This window comes from Patagioenas fasciata, chromosome Z (genome assembly GCF_037038585.1).
Source record: "Patagioenas fasciata isolate bPatFas1 chromosome Z, bPatFas1.hap1, whole genome shotgun sequence".
Lineage (NCBI taxonomy): Eukaryota > Metazoa > Chordata > Aves > Columbiformes > Columbidae > Patagioenas > Patagioenas fasciata.
The window spans coordinates 24,859,032-24,880,653 of record NC_092560.1 but is presented as its reverse complement, the minus strand read 5'-3'; the positions used below and the strand labels follow the sequence as shown (position 1 = coordinate 24,880,653).

Here is a 21,622-nt window from a genome sequence, read left to right as displayed (position 1 = left end):
TGTACTTGAAAACAGCCTATTAAAATTTTAAAAGTCAGCCATTTCCTTCATCCCACAAATCTGAAAAGGATACTTGCTTTTCAACGTCTGGCCACTATAACATCGTCTTTTTAAGAAAGACAATTCATTTTTCTCATCCTGTTGCCTCTGTGTTATGATCTTGGAGAAACTGTGACACTGCATCAAACTGTCTCTTTTTATCCAGACTGGACTCAAGTTAAGTATCTGTTTATCCAATGCAGTATTTCCAACATTAGTGCAATTTCAGTCCCTGTAGATGAGGTGCATCATTAGTATTTCTGTTCAGCAAACTGAAAGACTTCCCAGTGATATTTCTATTTCTCTAATCTACTGGCAGAGATTTTCTTGGAAGAAAACGCTGGCAGTCCTTCCCAGGTAAATCTTGTTAAATCAGTGGTCAAGAGCACTGCTTCCTACCAGAGATGGTTACAGCTCTAAGAAACCCCAGAAACCTTCTCACACTCTACCCCATTTCTAAATGTGCAAATAAGTTACAGTTATTATAAAAAAATGCTCCTATACTGCTCCAATTGGCTAGAAATCTTCCTGATGAGACCATAGTATAGTAGGGAAGCTTTTTTGCTTGGTGACTAGCAGATTTGGGTAACTGCCATTCTGGTGGACACAGAGCATGGCTTGACACAAAAGCTGATGTTAGCTGATGTTATGTAGCTCTGAAATGGTGAAAACTATCAAGTGTCAGGTCTATGTTGTGAGAACTCTTCTGCCATCCCACTTGAGTCCTCACAAAAGCTTGTATCTCCAGTCCTACTCTTCTGGGCTTTTAAGGAACTGGGAGTGACCTGCTTTCCAAACTTCCTCATCATCCACATTTCCCAAGCCAGATTTGCTGATATAGTGACTATCCAGCCCTGGAGACTTACACGTCTTCCTGTCCCTTAGTGGTAGAAGGACTTATCTTTCCTCTTGAAAGGAAGGATCTGATCTGGAGACAGGTGGATTTCAAATGGATTTGGTTCTTACTGAAGTGTGAACCCAGATTTTCATTACATATTAGGTCAGTTTAACAGAAAATATATACTCAGAATACTCTTCAAGCTGTAGACACTAATCAAACAGAGAGAAATTTGTTATGGAATCTTGGGGCCCTCTAGAATCAATCCTGTGTTTCATTACAAGTGTTGTCAGTGCCTTGCTGATAATAAAGCACATGGACGCACACATCTATGTATCGCCCTGCTACACGGAACAAATAATTTGGCTTCTGCTAACTAGTGCAGAGGCAGATGTCTACCCTCTAAGCAGCTATAAAACAGACTTTTGTTTTTCTGTTTGAAGAAATCCTTCTTTAGTTTTCTATTCCATTTTCATGCAGCAGTTCTTCCTTATTTGAAAATTTAAAAAAAAAAAAAGAAGTCATCCAACTAGATGTCCAAACAAAACAACCTCGTGTAAACCCAGTGGTCTTAACGCAGCTAACTTTTGGCTCTAGGCTTTCATGTCTTGCAGCTGACTCACAGCAAGTGGGAGATAAAGACATTCCAGTATTCACAGTTCACCTCTAGTGATGACCAGTATGTGGAATAGGTACAAAGTTTAATTCAGTCTCTTTGTAACCACTACACCTTAGAAAGTAATTATTTTCTGTACCTGTGGTAGAGAGAAAGCGAATGCATGTATTAAAATAAGGTGATGTTCAGCTGTTAATTATCCTATACTATCAAAAGGCTAATTAAAAAAACCCAAGAAATCTGAAAGGCTTTTTAATGTTTTGCCACTTTCCAAAAAGCAAATTATTCATGACAGAGCAAATATTCTTCTGGTCACACCAGAAATTCCTCTCCCATGCAAGCTTCAGAAATATACTGACTTGTCAGTCACATCTGGCTGAAACAACCAACTCTGAGTTACTATTATTATGGAATAAATGTATTTTGCGAACTCTAGGTTTGGAATACCTAGCATCTTCGCAAGACCTTTGTTAGGTTAAAGGGATGGATATGAGCACAGTACTTTGCAAAATGGTATTTCAAGGCTTGATTTCCTTGGTCTTGCTGGAAGAAGTCTTACAGCTTAGTGGTCTTGCAATTCGTAGTATACTTAGTGTTGTTGAGTGTATATGTTTTATCATCCTGTTATAAAATAAAACTCGGAGTAGGAGTGTTGTTATTCACTGATACGATAATTTAGTCACAAGGAATTTGGTTTTTTAAGTATTATTGATGAGGGTGTCAGAATAAATTATTCAAGTACAAGTAGCGTGCAGAGATGCATTGGCAGCAAGCAGTCTGCTTTTTTTTTCTACAGGCAAAGGTCCCAGAGGCTGTTGTACATTGCTACTACCTGACTGAGACACTTTTCTCCGACATACAAGATCTTTTAATGTGCACGTACATGATTAATAGCAGCAATACCAGCTGTTTTTACTGAACCCAGGGAAAACCTCATTGCTTTACCATTACTCATCTGGGTTTAATTTGAAACAGTTTGCTGGTAAAATGTCTTAAAGTGCAAAAGGTATATTTTACACATGTGTACTTCTTCTTCACCAATTCTGGAAGAAGAGTCATTGTGTAGTTTCTGGTGCACTGATGAGTAGGTCCCCAGGGCAACATCTGGTCTTTTTTCTGCATATTTTTTCCTTAATGTTGGCATCCCCTAAAATGACTTCAGTAAGAAAACTTTTTAGTCAGAGGCGATGTGGATTCCTTTGCAGGCATTTGGTGGATTACACTGTCACTGGCTTGAGCCTCATGTGCATTCTTCAAAAACTGCATTACAGGGAACATCTGCTTTGTTGTTTGGAAAGTACTAAACATGATTACATTGGATGTACTGCAGCAGAGGAAAACACAGGCTTGGAAAGTGCTGGCTGGTGTGAGGCTGAGGCTACAGTTAAGTCCAAAGGGGAACAGTATCCCGTTTTTAAAAACAGTTGGCCATTGGATTTGGCAGCATGGGTTTCTGAGTGTTTCTGAGATGTACCAAGGTCAGTTCTAACAGACACTCAGTACAGGGGGGCTGGCTATAAGGGACGAGCTAAATACAAAGAGGATAGAAGAAGCAAACTTAGGGCTCGTTTGTCTCCCACTGAAGTCATGGCTTGTTTAATTCTTGCCCTTTAAATTTAAAGCAGCTGCTGCCATTCGAACTGCGTAACTGAAATTTTTTAGCCACGTCGTGGCAAGTTTCCAGGCCACTAGCTTCCTATGCTTATATGGTACTGACATTAATAATATCTCTGTTCAGTAACAAAGGGAAGTATTCTCATGGCCATCTTTTTCCTATCATGAAACCTTAGATAATCGCTAAATTTTAATAATACCCTCCTCTGTGGGTAACTCTTAGATCAAAAACAAAATATTCTCATCTGATCTTTCTTGCTAGTTTGCTTCATAAAATGTCTCGGTGATCAGAAGTAGAAGAAACCTTTTCTTTATAGGAAGACATTTTTATTTTTGGACCAGTCCGTTTTATATCTTTATTGTGGTTTACACATTATACTCTAATAACAAAACCAACATTTTACATATCCAAATTTGATGAAAAGGATAAGGCCAACCTTGATGCTGAGTCTCACTGTTGCAGTAACTGAAAAGGATTCCGTAGTGGTATTATTAAGTCCAGGATGAGCAGCAATAATCCTCTGCTTGTATAATAGTATGTCTACAGGATGAAGCAGTTCTTGGAACACTGTTTCTCCCAATTCATACTTGCCATGTTTAATTTCGTTCAGGTTGTCTGTATATTTTTTCTTTTCGGGGGTGGCTGAAAAGACATCCAACTACCCTTCTACCACCAATTCTATGAACTGCATTTGCAATGTCAATTCCTCTAAAAATCTTTTTTCTTTTTTTCTTTTTTTATTTGTTATAACCTGATCGTATTAGCATTAGATAGGGTGGGGAGCTCTGGGGATACAACAGACACAACATCAATTAAAAAAAAAAGGCAAACTTTTTATTTCTTTTATCAAAAAGTGAAAAAATACTGTTGATTTGTTCAGCTCTGCAGAAAAGATTCAGGCTTTATGTGCAAAAGAGTAAATGAATTAATGTAAGTGACACTATCCCTCGTGTAACTCCAAAACAGATCCTGGAACTTGCTCAAAGGAAGATGTGGAAAAAGAATGAAGTGCAATATATCTAAGATTTAAAGTGACTCGTGCCTTTCTTTGATGACTGAGACTAGTAAAGAATTAATCAGGGATCTGCAGAGTAGACATTCATTGGCTTTTAGAATTCAATACCTCAAGTTCAGTTTTAGTGGAAAATTAAAACCCACCATTAAAATTTTGACTTAATTTTCTTTAGCCAAAGTGGGATTGCAGACAAGTGACTAAGGACATAGTTAGGATACAGCTAAATGTCTCAGCTTCTGAGGTGTGTATTGAGCTTGAAAGGGAAGAGCTGTCTAAGACAGGCCGAGGAAGAACACCCAGGTTTTCTGCTTCCTGCAGATAGATTTGCCCCAGCTACTGTAGTAAGAATTAATTCATATTTTCCTAGCCTTATAAAAACTACCCACACCTCAATCTAACTGTAACACTACACTGAGTTTCGCTTGGAATAAACTGGATTTTGTGATGGACAGTCAGTGTCCCCTCCTGCCCTTACCCCAGTCAGATGTCCCTTTTCAAACCTAGGATAGGGTAGGGCAGCTTTTAAGATGACAGCCGTCAATATCAGCCACACAGCTGGCTGACCAGTGTGGTGTGTGGAGCTCAGCAGCCTGACATGTCTATAGGTCATGATGGAGCATTTCATGCAGATACATGTAGTCCCTGGTAGCAACCTCTCTGTATTTAAAAATGGTGGTTGCTGTACTATCTGCTACTTCAGACGGGCAGGGGCAGTACCCGATTATTCATGCTACTGTTCTCCAAACAACTTTATAATGACAACTTAGAGATCTCCATTGCTTGATAAAATTAACTGTGATAACCAGAGGTAAAATGTAAACATTAAAAAAAATAAAAATAAATAGAAAGTGTATGCATCCATTTTTAATTTATCTTCTTTAGATCCATGCCCACAAGTTTTAAGTGCTCTTCCCCGACACGTGTAGATGAGAAAGCACTTAAGGCACTTACTTAGGACAGGTGGGCAGTAGAGTCTGACCAAAGCTTTGGTTAAGTCATTAACTTGGCTCTCCACGTGATCAGTTCAATATACGCTCATGGCTGTCAGTCAAGTGCAGCTGCACCTTCTGAGGTGGAAATATATCTCGATAATAAAAAAGTTCCTTTTGTGTGTTTACCTATTATTGTTTGTGATGGATGATTATGATGTTACCAGATGCATCACTTACATCCACTGCCTTTTCTCACACAAAATTAAAAATTATAATGAACTGAAACAAATCCTTCTGAGCATTTAGGAATTTGAGATACTTTGCTAAAAATCTGACACACTGGTTTGTTTTTTTAACACCAGTATGTTAAACTGTGAGGGACTAGCCTTATGTTCCCACTTGTGGAATTCCAATCAAGTGGCTACTTGTCTTTTTCTAGGTCTGAAATTTGATTACACATGAATGTTTCTCCTTGAAGTTATATTCTTAAATAGAAAAGTAATGCAATTTCTAGGCTGAAGTGATACCAGTGAAAGAGGCCAAGACTCTTGAATTTGTTTTAACGAAATAATTATTTTAGTCTACAGTCTGTAACATATATAAAATTTCTCAGAGATAGAAAAGTAATTATTTTTAAATGTAATGTTATTAATTGTAAGTAGTATCCCATAAATAGTTTCTCTGGATATAGTCAGTCGTATAGTCACATCCACCCTAACTTGGATGTCCTATTATGAAGAGATATCACCTGAGTAACTGAATAACAGACAGGGCATTCTGTTCTGGTTATGTTAACAAATAAGTTATAAAGATTCAAATGCTGTTACTTAGTTTGATACTTAAAAGCATGTTACTTGCGTGAGTACAGGTATTGCAGATGTATCTGATCATAGCCATAAAAATTATAATATTATTCTCATAATCTCCTTTAACTATTTTAATCTGTAATAACCTGTAGTAGTCAACTAACAATTCATCAGACCATATACCAAGAATTTACTAATCCATGATAAGCTGCAAGTGTCCCCTTGATATGAATTCTGACTCAGTGTCCATCTGAGAAGTAATAAAATCAATTCACTATCTGGACTGGCTACATGCTCCTTAAAAGATCCTATTCTATGTATATTTCTTTCTGAATAAGGAAAAGTACACCTGAATATTTGATAATTTCATTCATCCATTTAATGCCAGTGCAAGGGAAACCCATGTATTGCCTCTCAGGTTCTTTGATTTGAGAGTCTAGGGCAGGGATGTCAAAATCATTTTCACTGGGGGCCACATCAGCCTTACGGTTGCCTTGAAAAGGCCAAATGTAATTTTAGGACCATATAAATGTAACTATTCTTAAAAAAAAAAAAAAAAAAAAACAACAACAAAAAAAAAAAAAAAAAAAAAAAAAAAACACACACAACCAAAACAGTCCATTTTCTGTGAAAGAACATTAATGGATTTTGCCTGTTTACATGAATGGAGATATGAAAGCTTACAGTTTCAGCCATAGCATATTTAAGGTAAAGTTGTTTTTGTATACCTATGATAAAGTCATAAGGGATTTTTTGTCTCTTCCTCCCAAAATTACTGAAAAGAGTGATAAAATGTTAAAATGGGGATGTGACAGCAATTTAAAATTGCAAAACATGACAAATAAACACCCTTAAACAAAAAATACTATGGAAAATGTTGGACTAATTATTGTAAAAATAAACAGCAACTTATGTTTCTATTCACTAGTGAATACCGAATTTACAATATAATTGAACAGAACTTACATAATACTATATAATTTAGTTGCCACAATGGCAAAGAGGAATATTGTTGCCTTGAAGGATTGACAGTGTGTTTAGAAAGTAATACATTAGCTATCAGCAGAACACAGTATGACAATTTGATGAACTGTTGAAAATAACCAATATAATCACTTAAATGGAACATACCCACATGCTAACACTGGGTAATAACTGAGTAGTAATTTCTACCCTTTCAGTCAATTATGTGTGCCTTGTGTTTGTGAGATTTGCTGTATTCAAACAACTGATTTAACAGTGACATGAAACAAGCCAATTCTTCTGGCAGAATATATATATACACACATATAGATGCATATACACACAGGCACAGAACTGCATCAGGAGAAAATCTACCCAATTATCAGTGAAATGAAGCATAATTCTAAATATTTCTCTATATTTTAATTTAATATTATTATCACTAATAGAAAAGAGTATTATTATAGGTGTTCATTTAAGACAGAAGTAGGTTGCACCAATAAGAGCACAAAAGTCAGCTTTGGGCTGAGTCCTATAAAGTGCACCAGGTGTGCAGGTCCATACATGTCCTATAGATGTATGTGGATGTGCAGTAACTAACAAAAGTTACTGACCTCTGACTGACCTGAGTTTTGAGCAAGAAGTATGGTGTTTTATTTATGTCCTATGTGGTGATATTTACCAGAAATTGACACATCTATTGCTACAAAAGTATCCTGCTTTGCCAAGGTTTGCTGAACTTCACAAGCTTTTGAGAATACAGCTTGAAATTAGCTCAGAAAATGACAGTAAAGAATCAAGTGAGTTTAAAATACCATAATATTTTTGTAGCCTAAAATTTGATTTTTCTCTATTTTATGGAAAAGGGTTTTAAATCTATTGGATTTTCTACTGTAGAGATCTTGTTTTATGAAAACAAAATTTAACCATACCTATTACCAGCGGAATTTTCACACATGAAGACAGAATTAAAATAGTGATAAATAGATATACGCATATATATATGTGTGTATGTGCATATGTATTCAAAAATATACATACATATATGCATATATGTATGTAGAAATACGCATACATACATATGGGTGTGTATGTATGTGTGTATATACATATGTATTTTTTAAAGCTGAGCTCTACCATTTTATATAAGGCAATAATCTTGAATAGAGTACACCTCCTGTCAATAACTTTGGGGTACCAGGCAACACACTGTGAGCACTGAATAACAGTGCACATTCTCTTGTGTCTTTCAAAAATCTCATTAATAAATTCCATTTTTAGATAATAAAATCTTTGTCCAGTCTTCTTTCCGTTGCCCTGTGGGAACAGCATCACATCACAGCCAGTGTTCTAGAAATTATCATAATCCAGGCCTAAGCTCCTTTTCACCCAAGACATAGGTAACTAAATTATGGTAATGTTGTTGGTTAGATGAAACCATCAGATGCCATTAGTCCCACAGTTTTATCCAAACTCAATTTTGTTGAATGTTTCAAGAGGGTGATACCTTGGTCACTTGAGGATTGAGAGCAATGTCTCAGGTAAATTTTATTTCCTCACAAGAAGTCACAAATGTTGTATTGCTAATATTGTCTCAGTCATTTAATACTTTTTATTGCTTTTAAACACCTTCTAAGTATTCAAATACAAAGGCAAAAATAGATGTTACAGAAATTTTCCAAGTTACAAGTTGTGTTTATTTACATAATGCTGTTAAAACAACAGATATGCTGTATTGCATGCGCTTTTCCCAAGACACAGGAATCCTACCAAACAGTATTAACTTCTTCTTTGCAGTGAATTCTCTTTCTGTTCTCTTTCATGTTATGACAAATGATGGCATGTAAGGAATCTCTTCCATCAAAACAACAAGAGATTGCTGAATATGTTTGAAATATGTGTGGGAAAACCATCAGGAGTAACATTCTGTAAAGGCACAGATGAATGAACTGGCTAATTAGTTATATTATTCAAGAATTTGCAGACTTGGAAGCTTAGGTCCCCAAATAAAATGGTTCACTTAAAACAATGTCATTATTTATTTTAGGCTATTTGATCATTCCATGGAAGGATTCAAAAACTGGGAGTTTATGACTACTCACTGCTGGAGTGAAAAAGCAGCAGGTGACTGGATCCTGGAAATCTGTGACACTCCATCCCAGCTGAGAAATTTCAAGACTCCAGGTATGATTCTAACCTTTGTTTGGGCTCAGTGAATTCAGAAGAATGCTTACAGTTGCTAATCCTGACTTGACTGTTTTCCAACTTTAATTTACAGCTGGAACATCTCACCAGTTTTAGTCTGAAGGCAGAGCTGTGAAGAGCATTAATTTCATTTATCAATGCACTCTTCATTTTTATGTTACTGTTATTTGCCATTTGGGACACATGGTTCTCTTTTATTCTGAACTTACTTCTGGTTTCCATGCAGATTTTCTTCTTCTCAGGGGTAAACTACCATCTTTCTTGTAGTCACATGTCTTGCCTTGAAGTGAAAAAGGAGACTTTGGCCAGTTACAGCTACATCATACCAGACATGAGTTCTTCCAGCAGAGACAGACTCCGGTAGTATCTAACAGCTTACCAAGAGTCAGTGCTTTAAACAAAGCCAAATCTTTACTAGGCACAGTTTTAAAGGAAAAAGATACAAACCTACATAATACTGTATGTGCCACATTTGAAAGAAGTTATAGTGTCTCCATATGCAGACATCTGTTTTCTAGGATGTTGAATATAGATTTATCAGTCAGGTCTTTGACATAAGTCAGAGCAGCTCAGAGTTACTCTGCTGTGTTTGTATTGCCTGTGATTTTTATGGGCAATACAAAGCCCATATTTACTTGACCCCTATCAACTATATAGGGCCTAGGGATTTATTTTCATGTTGTTTTTCTTTGCTTTGTATTTTTTACCCTGCTCATAAGAAAAAGTGGCAATTTTTGGTGTTTGCACAACTAGAAAAACCCATTATGCAGGAGAAAGAAATTTGCAGCCTGCTAACACAGGTAGGTCACGTTGTGCTCCTCTCCTGTGTGTATGGACAGAGTGCTCATACCTGGCATTCATCCACTTCTAACTGTGCTCCTGGGAGGAATTTTTGAGGCTATAGTCATTCTTCTGCTTTTAATTCCCATTGCACAGTTCAGTTTCATTCACATATTTCCATATGAAGACTTTGAAGGAAATGGAGGTTGAGAGAAGGGCTTTCAAAGAGACTTATGGGAGTACATGCTTACTTCTACTTGCTGTTTATGAGAGATGAGTATAAACTTGCCTTTGGACTTACTGAAAAATTAAACCTTGAAAGCCATTTTGAAATAGATACATTATATACAGATAAAAATATCACTGTTTATACATGAATATTGAATAAATATAGTCATTCCTTCAGAGCCCCACATCAAAGTAGGTAGGAACCCTTCAATAAAAATAATCAAAAGTGAAACACCACTTGAACAAATAATCTAGATCAAAGCATCTTAAAGAGACAAACACTACTGATGTACTGGAAATCATTTATCACAACCTAAATTGACACTTACTCTGGACAGCCTGTCAGAATGCAATAATATTCTATTGGAAGTGACAAATATAGTTGATTACTGCTTTCCGATAAAGTTAATTATAAGAATCCTGTTATGAAATATATTTAGGACTAACATCATATTAGCAATAGAATTAGCTTATAATTCAGTGAAATAAAAGATACATTCCATCTCAGCTAGCTAAGCAGACTCACAAAGCAGTAAGAGTTTTCTAAATTATTTGCTAAAAATCAGCTCAGAATTTTAAGACATAGTTGTTAACTTAAGTACTTAAAGCTATAAAAATTTATCTTTATGAACTCAATAATAGCAGATTTTTAGGTACGTTTGTTTCTGAATTAGTAGGTTATTGGAAGTCATTAAAACTATTCAAATGGGCCTCACTAACTATAACTACTTTTATTGTTTCTAGTACATGAAAAAACACACATAAAGAAATATTGACTAAAGTGCAAACTGAAGTGCTTAAAAGCATTAAATAAGAAAGGCTAGAGTGACAGGCAGTGTGCATGTAAATTGACTGATTTAGAAGAATGTTCATTGTTTCAATTCTACTTTGTCCAAGAAAGGGCCATCTAATGTTTCTGCCATTGGATATGGAGACAGAGTACTTTGTCTTCCTCTTAGTTGAAATTTGGGTTGTTAAATAATTCAGGTCAGAGTGAAGGCTTTGTGAAGTTCACCTGTTCAAGGTAAAAGTGCCTTTCTGGGAGGCCAGCTCATCCAATTACTCCCGCAGCTCACAAACTCAGTAGGGCTATTTATCACGACTCAGAGCAAGCCAGGGCACAGGAGGAATTCTTATATTTTAACACAGAGTTGTCCAGTCTCTTTCCTATTCGAAGTGGTGCATAGGACAAACTGAACTGGCTTTATATATCTTACTTTGGATATAAAAGAACCCTCTCATTTCAAAATTATGACAAAATGGAAATGATGATTTTATGCTGCTTAGATAATTTCCTGTCTAAAAAATCTAACACATGGATCAGCCTCATTCAACGGCTGTTGAAATTCATGGAACTGAATGAGAATTTCAGTTCTTTATTCCTGCTCTTCATTAGCTGAGTTATGCTCTTTTTAATGCAGCAGATGACCAGATAGCAAATCTCTCTGCTTTTCAAAAAAGGAGTATTAAACAACAATCAAGTAATTTAATTTTAATCAGATTACTGAAGAGAGACAAAAATCAATGATTTTCAACTCCGTCTTGCACTTGTTATTCCTGATGCAGCCAGGAACGTCTCTGGCTGAAGGACAAGTTAGGGTATCTCTTCACCTTTCTGTGTACCAGAACTCATGATTCATCCAACAGGTGTGGAGAGACACAGGGCAACACGTTCCAGCTGTTCACCTCTTCCCTGGTACTCTCCCTGTACTAAAGCCTAGAAAAAGGATAGCATGGAGCCATTTCGCAAACTGTTCATCTGGGCCATTCTCCAGGCATCTTTTACAGCCCCTTTATGTCACCAGGACAATCTAAAAGTGGCCAGCTACATTTCCAGCTTAACAGTTTAAAACCTGTTCGTGCACACTCCTATTTTACATATGTATAATATCTGTATAGATCTAACTGATTTTTTAATTTCAATATTTTATATATACTCTTCTCAGTGCTACAGTCGCTGATTTCATGGGACTGATTTATTTTGTTCCATGAGAACAAAAGCCTAAAGACCCAACTCTGGAAGACAACGTGCAGTAAGGCTAGGGAATGAGGAGAAAGCCGACCTACCAGACCAATGGTTGTGGGGAAAACTGGTGCACTGAAGGAATCCTGCTGGAGAGCTTACTCTTTACTGTCTTTTTACTGCAATATGAAATCGTGGAGACCGTTTAGATTTTTACACACATTTGGATTTCACAAGGTACAGCCTGGCTTTGAATTTGGATCCTGGTTCATTGTATGCTGCCTAGTAATACATTCCCAACCTTCTGGAGCAGTGGTTGCCCGGTGATGGAAGCTGTCCAGTAACACTTATGTTCAGAAAGATTTGAAAGTGCCTGCCATATATTAGTGGTGGATAAACTCAGCTGTTTGGGCATCTTGGGTTTGGTCTCCATGCTGAACAAAATGTGAAGTAAACAAAAGGTGCTTAAACACGATTTATGGTGTCTCTCCAGTTTATCACCATAGCCTGCAGTTTATCACACTGATATCACCATCATCCCTGTTTCTTGTTTCTGTAGTGTGTGTGTGTTTGGTTAGCTATTGAAAGGTCTTATAATCGAGAGCTGCAGTTTTCCTGTAATCAAATTGAGAACAAAGAGCCAACATGTCATCATAGCCCTGCGTTGGCAAGCTAATGCCACATCTGTTATCCGTAAAGAAAGGCAGGGTTCAGTTCATAAAAGCAGTGCATATGATTTCTGCATTTAATTCTGTAGATTTTACAGAGGTGGACATGTGCTTGCTGTGCAATACTGTGATATGTCCTTTTTCCTATACATGCTAAATACAAGCAGGGTAAAGGATTATTCTAGCCAAACTAAATTATAGAATCAGCCAAAAATGGGGAAAGAAGGATTTTGGCTTAAATGTGCACACTTTGTTTGTTCATTTTAAAAGTATGTGTGTATGTACATCTACTTAGTTATTGAAATATTTTCGTTGTGCAAATTAAACCTGCCTTGAGGCATTTATTTGCTGGCAAGTCACATGAATTTTTCCCCTTTTTATTTACTGAACAATTCCTAAAAGGCAACTAATCTGAGAGACTGCATTATTCCCCTTGCTGCACTTTTGCATTAGGTATACATTCAAAGCATCTATCCTTCCTGTGATAATGTCGGTACAAGTCTTTCCATGTGTGTAAAGCCCAGATGAAATACACTGTGTCTGAGGAGCATCTTTACCTGGGATTATTTTCAATGAGTCCTTGCAAACACTTTTTTCTGCTGTTCAGTATTTTTGCTAGTGTTCTGGAGGAAGTATAAAATCAACCCCTGGAAAGTTTAGTGATCTTTGGAGCATAATGATGATGAGGATGAAAAGATCCGAATAACTTAGCAAAGCACACATTTTTTGACTGCATCCAATACAGAGTGGTCCATATGCGGTAGCAGTGTGTCAAAACACAAAAAGGAGAGAGACTGTAAATGGAGAAGCTGTAGCTTTGAAAAGGCTGTAGACATGACTACATATCTGGTTAAAAATGAGCTCCCTGTGTGTGTCCTTTCCTAAAAAGAGAAGTGCCTCTAGGGACCCAGCTGAATCACTCTATAGAACACTAAGACATAACTGGATCCCCACATGTCTGTACAGGAAGAAAATATGTGATTTTGGTCTTTTTAATCTAGTGGAGAATAAAGAGCTACATGACTGTGAGCTAGAGATAGGAAGAGACATTGAAAATGAGGTGTGTACAGTTGAACAGCCAAGGTAATTAGCCAGTAACCTGACAGCAGGTTTGATAGATTCTTCATCAGTTATTTTTTTAAATCAGGATTTAATGTCTCTTTTTAGAAGTTATACTTTGCTTTAACTCGAAAATTTGGAAGCTACTGTGTGAAACGGCTGTCACGTGATACAGTCTCTTGCTTATAGTTTCTTGTCAAAAACTGAGTATAGAGGAGGTTTCATATGAAGTGTAGAAATTTCTGTCCCAGAAAGATTAAATTGAATTGGCAAGAGACAGAGAGATAACAGAGATTCCCATATTTAACCCCAGTATAAACCATTCAAAAGAACTGCGCTATCATCTGTCAGATAGTGGTTTCGCTTATTGTTGCTTACTGCTTGAAGGATGAATTTAACAGCAGAGAGATAATATATTGTCTTGGTCGTGTCAATAGAGTATGCCAAATAAAATTGGGAAAATAAAGAAAATCACTTGTCAAGGTCAAAGTAATTTGCTTGCACGGGTTGAAAAAGACCAAGTAAACAATATGAAAGCTCAAATTATTGAGTATCATTAAAATTAAATGAGGAAGATTACTTGAATTTATTTTTACATGAAGTACACTAAGTGATTTTCTTGAGAAGAGACATACATGGATTACATTTATTTTTAAATAATAGTTCCAAGAGAAGAGTATTTTAATCACAGAACAGCCTCCAAAACAGGAACTTTCAAATTCAGAAAATAAATACTCCCTACTCCTCTGTTTTCTTTCTTTTCTGGTGACAATTTGACATTTACAACTAGCTAATCCAAAATAGATAAATATAATCAAGAGAATAGGATAAGACCAAACTTACATTCTAGCTTTTCAAGCAATGAAGTATTTTTTATTTTTTATGCTTCATTACTCTAGGTGTTATTTCAGGCCTGAGTCCTTCTGCTCTTTCACAGAATTAATTCACCAGGTAGTATAGATGGAAAGGTGGGAACAGCAAGTTCACACTTTGTGTACTGACAGCCCGAAATGGTGACTTGATATACATTTATCTTTGTGTTGTTCCACAAAAAAAAAAAAACTTCTGAGAAGTCAGATAGTGCTTCAGGCAGACAAACTTTTCATTTTCTTTTCTCAAGCACTGACAGAATGAAATCTTAGTGATGAACACAGACAATCCAATGATATCTCTGGTAAATAACTAGGGCAAATTAATAAGGAATTCTACTTGTTTGGGAGGGGACACTTATTTTCTACCATGGAGATTTTAGAATATGTTGTTTCCTGTTCATCAAGATGTGTCCTGAGATCCTATGAAAAGTAGTCTTGAGTAGCAAACAAAATGTAACCCCTTTCTGGATTCTGAATTCTGAACGCATCTAGTTACATAAGTGATCTCAAATAATAATTACTGGATAATTCTGAGGGCAAGTGAAATCCAGAGCAAAAATTCCTTGTTGAGTATCATATACATTTTCCCAAAATCTGTATGGCCAAAGTTTTGTTGTTTATTGCTTATATAGAGTTGAACTCATGATGCAAACTTTTACTAGACCTACAAGAGGCTGGAACACAATAAAAACACTGAGTAAAAATCTGATTGAAGAAAGTATGCTTTCTCTGGTTTTAGTGAAGCAGCAATTACACTATCTACATTAAACTGAAGACACTTATTTGAAAAGCAACATCTTCCATACCTACTCACAAAGTCATACTTACAAGTTATATGTTTTTTTAAGACTCAGAAAACAGAAATGGTTTCTAAAACTAGATTTTTAATACTTAACTTTCAGGCAAATTGAAAGAGTGGTCCTTAGTACTGTATGGAACATCCATCCAGCCTTACTCACCAAGAAATGATTTTCCAAAAGTGGAAAGAGTACGCTCTAGTCCAATTGAAGACCCTACAGAAGATTATGGAACAGATGACTATTCAGGTGCGTACATTCTTTTACTCTGATTGTGCATTTACTGAACACATCATAGTTTGAAGGAGTGACCTGAGACTCCACGTATGTAAAATGTTCAGTGAAGTGGATTCTTCATTTAAGATCAGAATTATTTGTTTCATAATTTAAAGTTAGATATTTTTGTTTCATCCTTACAAGTTTATAAGCATAGAGTTATAAATTTTAGACAACACTTAATATACTATGAAAAATGCACTGTTTTTCATACAAGTGTATAAAAAAATACATACGTATACACAAATACATATATATGAAAAACATTATTTTCTACATCTGTGTTGTTTCTCACTGATCCCTATGGAAGTTTTTCAACCTTTTCACTAGACTTTAATAGAGCTAGATTTTTGACACTGCAAAATAAGTCTAATTGGCTGTTTCCTACATGTAATCCAACAGGAGCATCGTGTAGATGGTTAGGGCTGATCAATTGTAAGTATTATTCTGGCAAGAAAACAGCAGGACAAAGTTCAATTTGAAAGTCTCTTATTACAGTCTCCTGCCACAGCATGTCAGATCCACAGTCCCTATTTTAGATTGAGAGCTGCTGAATTCCTTGTTTTGATAGATGACGAAATGCCACTATCTCTGCTGTAAAGGTCACTAACTTCTTAAGACTTTGTAAGAAGCAAACTGACTTTACTCCAAGTTTACCTAATGTTAGGAGAAATTTCAAGGAGGCTGGCAAAATCAACACACTTAATCCACAAGACACCAGTTATCCTGAAAGTTATTACTTCACCTGCATAAAGGGAGGACTTGATGATTCTCTCCTCCCATAGCAGAATGACCTATTTGAAAACTGTAATCATAGCATATCTCAAGTTGGAAGTTACCCATAAGGATCATAGAGTCCAACATGAGTACAGGTGAGATGGAAGCCTTGCTAATCAGCAAGCACCTAGCCAAGGCTTTTGAAGTGTGTAGCAGCACAGAGGGAAGTGCATCTGGGCCATGGTGATGGGTTCAGCTGCGCTGTGGTAGCAACTTGGAACCTCTTGTTACACAGCTGGTAACCAGAGTAGCTACTGATGGTGTTGTTATTCTTTATGTTGACCTGCTTGTTATAAGTGATTTTGCTGATAGGTCCTTATTACAAATTACAGAAGCCTTTGCGTATTTCTGAATAAAATGCAAATTATTTGTTACTCATTAGGAAAGCATATATTTAGATCCAGAAATAGTTTCTTATTGATAGATTCTATAGAGGATGCCACACTTGTTAAAAATTATAAACCACTGTGAATGAATATTGAGGCCAGAATTTACAAGGTCTTCAGGTACTAAAAAACTGATTTTTAGTGGAGCCAAATTACTATTTGGAGTTGAAATCAAACAAGAAAAGAGACTAATTACATTCTGCATTAAAATATTGTGGTTTAAGGGGTGCTAAGTACTAAATGAGGAGTTTTAATCCCCTTTTCCCCCGTATTCTGGTTTTATTACAGGTCCCTGCAATGCAGAATGCAGTAAAGTAGGGTGTGATGGGCCAGGACCAGATCATTGCACTGACTGTCTGCACTACTACTACAAATCTAAGAACAACACACGGTAAGACCAAGAGAAAAAGACTTTGCTTCATAGATTTCCTAGTGTACACCTTAGCTTCCTTTCCTCTTTGCTGCAGTCATGGATAATTCATTTTCCACTGAATTTGACAAATTTTCTTAGGAGCTGGGGAGAAGACGGGAAAAAAAAAAAAAAAACAAACAAAAAAACCCACTAGCTACTCAGAATTTAAAGGACAGCTTTCAAACACCCTTCTCTGATTATTTCCCCATCTCTTGTTTATTTTTTTATTAGAAGCTATATATATCTCACAGTTATATATGTATAACTGTGTTAGCCACTACAGCTTCTGTGATTCAGCTTGAACAAGATAGGAAGAATTGTAGATGGTCAAAAATGATACTGTATGACTGTCTGACAAGACATTTGCCAGTGAGATAGCGTATGCTGTAAATAAATGGAAGACAAGAGACAGTTTGATGCAATGCTTTGGAGGGTTACATCTTAATAAAAAAGTGATCATTAGAAAATCAGCAACTCTGAAGTACTTCTGCTTTGCAGTCATGGTCCAGGAATGTGGTGGCAGGTTATTTCATTAACAATTCTGCCTTCTCTTCCCTGCTGTCTGCAGGATCTGTGTTTCGACCTGCCCACCTGGTCACTACAATGCAGACAAGAAACGCTGTAAAAAATGCTCACCCAATTGTGAAACCTGTGTTGGAGGCCATAGTGACCAGTGCATGACCTGTAAATCTGGCTACTACTTGAATGAAGTAACCAATAGCTGTATTACCAACTGCCCTGATGGGTTTTACCTGGATAAGAGTTAGTATTTTTTGTTGTTTCTTTTTATTCTTTCTTTTATCTGGGGAGGTTGCTGGAATACTTACAAGCAAGAAAAGTGTATGTTGATGCATTTTATCCTATTCCTTTTATTAAATTGTTGCCAAGTGTGATCAAGAAACTCATCAAAAATCTTCCTTTATTTTAAAAAAAACATGCTTAGTGGCAGAATGTCTTTTCTGCTTGTGGCTGGGAGTAACAAACAGAATGAGAGCAGTTCAAGAGCAGATCAGCTGCAGGGCAGACAAGGTTATCACTGCCCCAGGAAGGGACTGACAAGACCCACATTCTGAACAGGAGGCATTCTCCATTCCTCAAAATTCAAATATGGCAGCAGATGGAAGAGAGAGCTGAGGAATTGACTGTGGCCACCAGCCTCTAGGAAAAATAGGCTCTTCAGATATAAAACATGGTTGCAACTTATGCTTCTGACAGACCTAAGTACCTGCAGTGATGCAATGACCCAAGAGCAGTAATCTTCTGCCATGTGAGACACTTGCCTTCAGCTTCCTCTTGCAATTGCCAAGTACACTGCCATGTTTAGTGTTCAGCTTTGGCCCGCAAAAGTACTTAGACATATATTCAAACATATGCTCAAAACTGCCGTGACTTCAGTTATCTTTATACACATCTTTAGAATACAAATACGCGCTCAAGAGCTCTGTTCATCTGGGTACTTAACCTTTTGTTTTCTAACACCATGAAGCTGTGTGTTCATTTTTGAGGATTAGTAAAAACAGATACTGCTCTAATTCTCCTATTTTTCTCTGTGTGAGAACTGCAGTAAAGGGAATTCCATTCCACCCATTTATGATGGATAGATTAAAATTTAAGATAGGAAGATCAGGTTTTGATTCTCAGAGAAGTACATGGCACTGCATCTCAAAAGGCAGCAGGTCTGAAGAGAGAATTCTCTTAAAGTAGGGAGCTCTTGAGATTGAAAAGGCAGGTGTTAAATAATATATATGTTGACTTTGTTAAGATCAGACCTGTTCATACAGGTGTGTCTTTAAGCACCCGATCAGGTAAGACAGGACAGGCTGCTTGCAAGTAAAGTGTAAAAGGTAAATTGTAGGACAGTCTCTGGAACACATGGCAATTGTTACTGCGTATCACTGCTGTATGAAAAGACAATTTAAGTCCATAATATAAATAGTTAATGTAAACTTTAAATGTTTATGAAGATTTTTTAACAACCTGAAAGCATATTTTTCTCAAGGTACAACTACAACTTCAAATGTTTTGAAGCAGATTAAACCATTTTGTGTTTGATGGAAAAAGCTAATGATAGGCAGCATTTAACTATTTTAGTCTTTCTAATATCAAGCTAGAAAGCAAAAAGTCATGTAATAAGACATCTATATAGTTTTATTAATCATAACCGACAATGTTTTTCTAGGCTTTTTTCTTTTTTTTCTTTGTAGATAAGATTGTTTGCCGAAAATGTAGCGAAAACTGTAAGACATGTGTTGAATTCCAAATCTGCACAGAATGCAAACATGGCCTAAGGTAAGGAAATGATGGATACAGCTAAACACAATACCTGAAGAGGTTTACAAGACTGTGGATACACAATGAAGAACATCAGATAGCTATTTAACCTTGAGTTGCCCTCATTTCATGTGTTCCATGCTGTTCAGTTTTTTCTTCCGCTACCATGTGCCAGTTTGGCTAACAAGGGATTATTAGAAGACCTTTCATTTCAGATAAAATAAAAGCCACAATCATGTGGAATGCTGGCTTCTTCACTTTTTTGACCTACAGTGTGGCAGCCAAGGATTATTTTAGAGGTAGAGCTGATGAATCATATTAATCTTTCAGATTCATTCCTGTGATAGTTAGAAACTATTTTCTTATCTTTATTGTATTTCTTCATACATTCAGTCATTCACTTATCTCAAGCACCTCAGAGTCAATTCTATTGCAATATAGTGTGCACATATTTTAAACAGCAGTGGAAATTTTTTCTTCATACGGGGACTCAATCACTCTTGAAACTGATAGGTAAAACGCACAAAGCACCAGTACACATTTCAAGCTCCTTTATGAATGAATGACCTTTTGATCCAAGCAGCAAAGGTCAAAAATCTTATAAAACTCATGATGGAATGTATGTTGGATTTATGCCAGAAAAAATATTAAGTCAGTATTCAGTGTCTGTAAGTGTTCATCTTGCAGAATATGAGTGTTCTGCCAATGTTTTAACACAGAGCTTTCACTTTCTGTCAAAGTGGATTTTCAACTCTTAGTAAAAGCTGAATGTTGTTTGTTTCTCGGATATCAATAGCTGGATTCCTTTACATTTTGTGAAGAAATTCTCATGTCTGTGTACTTATGTTACATCTAGATTCTCCAAATGCCTGCACAATTTTTATCATGAATATCTCTATTTTTTTAAGTGACCCTTTGAAAAGGAAGTATCATCTAATGGAAAGGAAAGCATGGGATCAGATCAGAATATTGGTCTATGTAAACTCTCTGTGAAATATGAGTATCTGCTTCCCTCTTAAAATGTTATTAAATTTGATGTCCATGGTAAGATTCTGGAGAACTCTAACAGCCTAAGTGTACCCTTCTGTGTATCTGCAAAATCAAATCAGTAAATTAGCAGCTTAAAAGTTCCTGCTATGGACAAATATGTCAGAAGACCAAAGACTGCATAGATTTGTTACTTTATAGGACACACTTGTTATAGAAAAGTTATGCCAACATTTTCTTTATTTCTCAGGAGCTTAAATTCCCTGTCCATTAACACAAACAGCAACTTGTGACACCACTGAATCACAGAATCATAAGATAGTTTGGGTTGGAAGGAACCTTAAGGTGTCACCTAGTCCAATGCTTCTGCAATTCTCGGGGACATATTCTACTAGATCATGTTGCTCAGAGCCCCATCCAGCCTGGCCTGGGATGTTTCCGAGGACGGGGCATCTACCACCTCCCTGGGCAACCTGGGCCAGTGTTTCATCATCCTCAGTGTAAAAAATTTCTTCCTTGTGTCTAGACTGAATAAAGTAGACAAAGTAGACAAGTAGACAGTGTGAGAAGAGAAAGAGAAATTTAAATATAACAAATCAAAAAGAACCCGAACTTGAAGTTTTCTTAGGCAATATTAGCAAACTGGGATTGGTTTTTGGTAACACTTTGAAAAAACACCACCTGTGTGGTTGTGACAGATAAATGGAGCCTTGTGGGACATGCATTTCATATTCCCCAATTGCTTAAAGCTTGCTACATTTTTTTGGCAGAATTATTGATGGGCAGGGCCCCAGGTGGGACTTGGGAGAGCTGGATTCCAGTTCTGATCCTGTTAATGGCCCATTAAATAAACTTGGGCAAATTATTAGTATCCCCATCTGTAAAAACTTGATAATGTTACCTACCTTTAAAGCACTTTGAAGTATGTGGCTGAGGAAAAACAATAATAAACCAGAGATTGTTAGGAGTTTTGTAGTTGTTTTTTGTTTGTTTGTTTATTTTTCTGAACTGGGACCATATACGCTCCTGAAAATTTCCAGTGGTGCTGAGCACACACGACTTTTGCTGGACGCGTTCTGTAAAGTAGGGTTAGCACTCACTCAGGGTAGTAGTCCCC

At 36.6% G+C, this 21,622-nt stretch overlaps 1 protein-coding gene across 2 annotated transcripts in view; it reads left to right on the top strand.

The window, feature by feature from the left end:
- PCSK5 (proprotein convertase subtilisin/kexin type 5) overlaps nt 1-21,622 on the top strand; it is a 254,770-nt gene that overhangs the window by 166,860 nt on the left and 66,288 nt on the right. For both annotated transcript variants that reach the window (XM_065861037.2, XM_065861038.2), the window contains exons 13-17: nt 8,872-9,008; nt 15,502-15,645; nt 17,124-17,226; nt 17,816-18,009; nt 19,452-19,536. In XM_065861037.2, the coding sequence (XP_065717109.1) occupies nt 8,872-9,008; nt 15,502-15,645; nt 17,124-17,226; nt 17,816-18,009; nt 19,452-19,536 (663 nt within the window). The remainder of the gene's footprint in view (nt 1-8,871; nt 9,009-15,501; nt 15,646-17,123; nt 17,227-17,815; nt 18,010-19,451; nt 19,537-21,622) is intronic.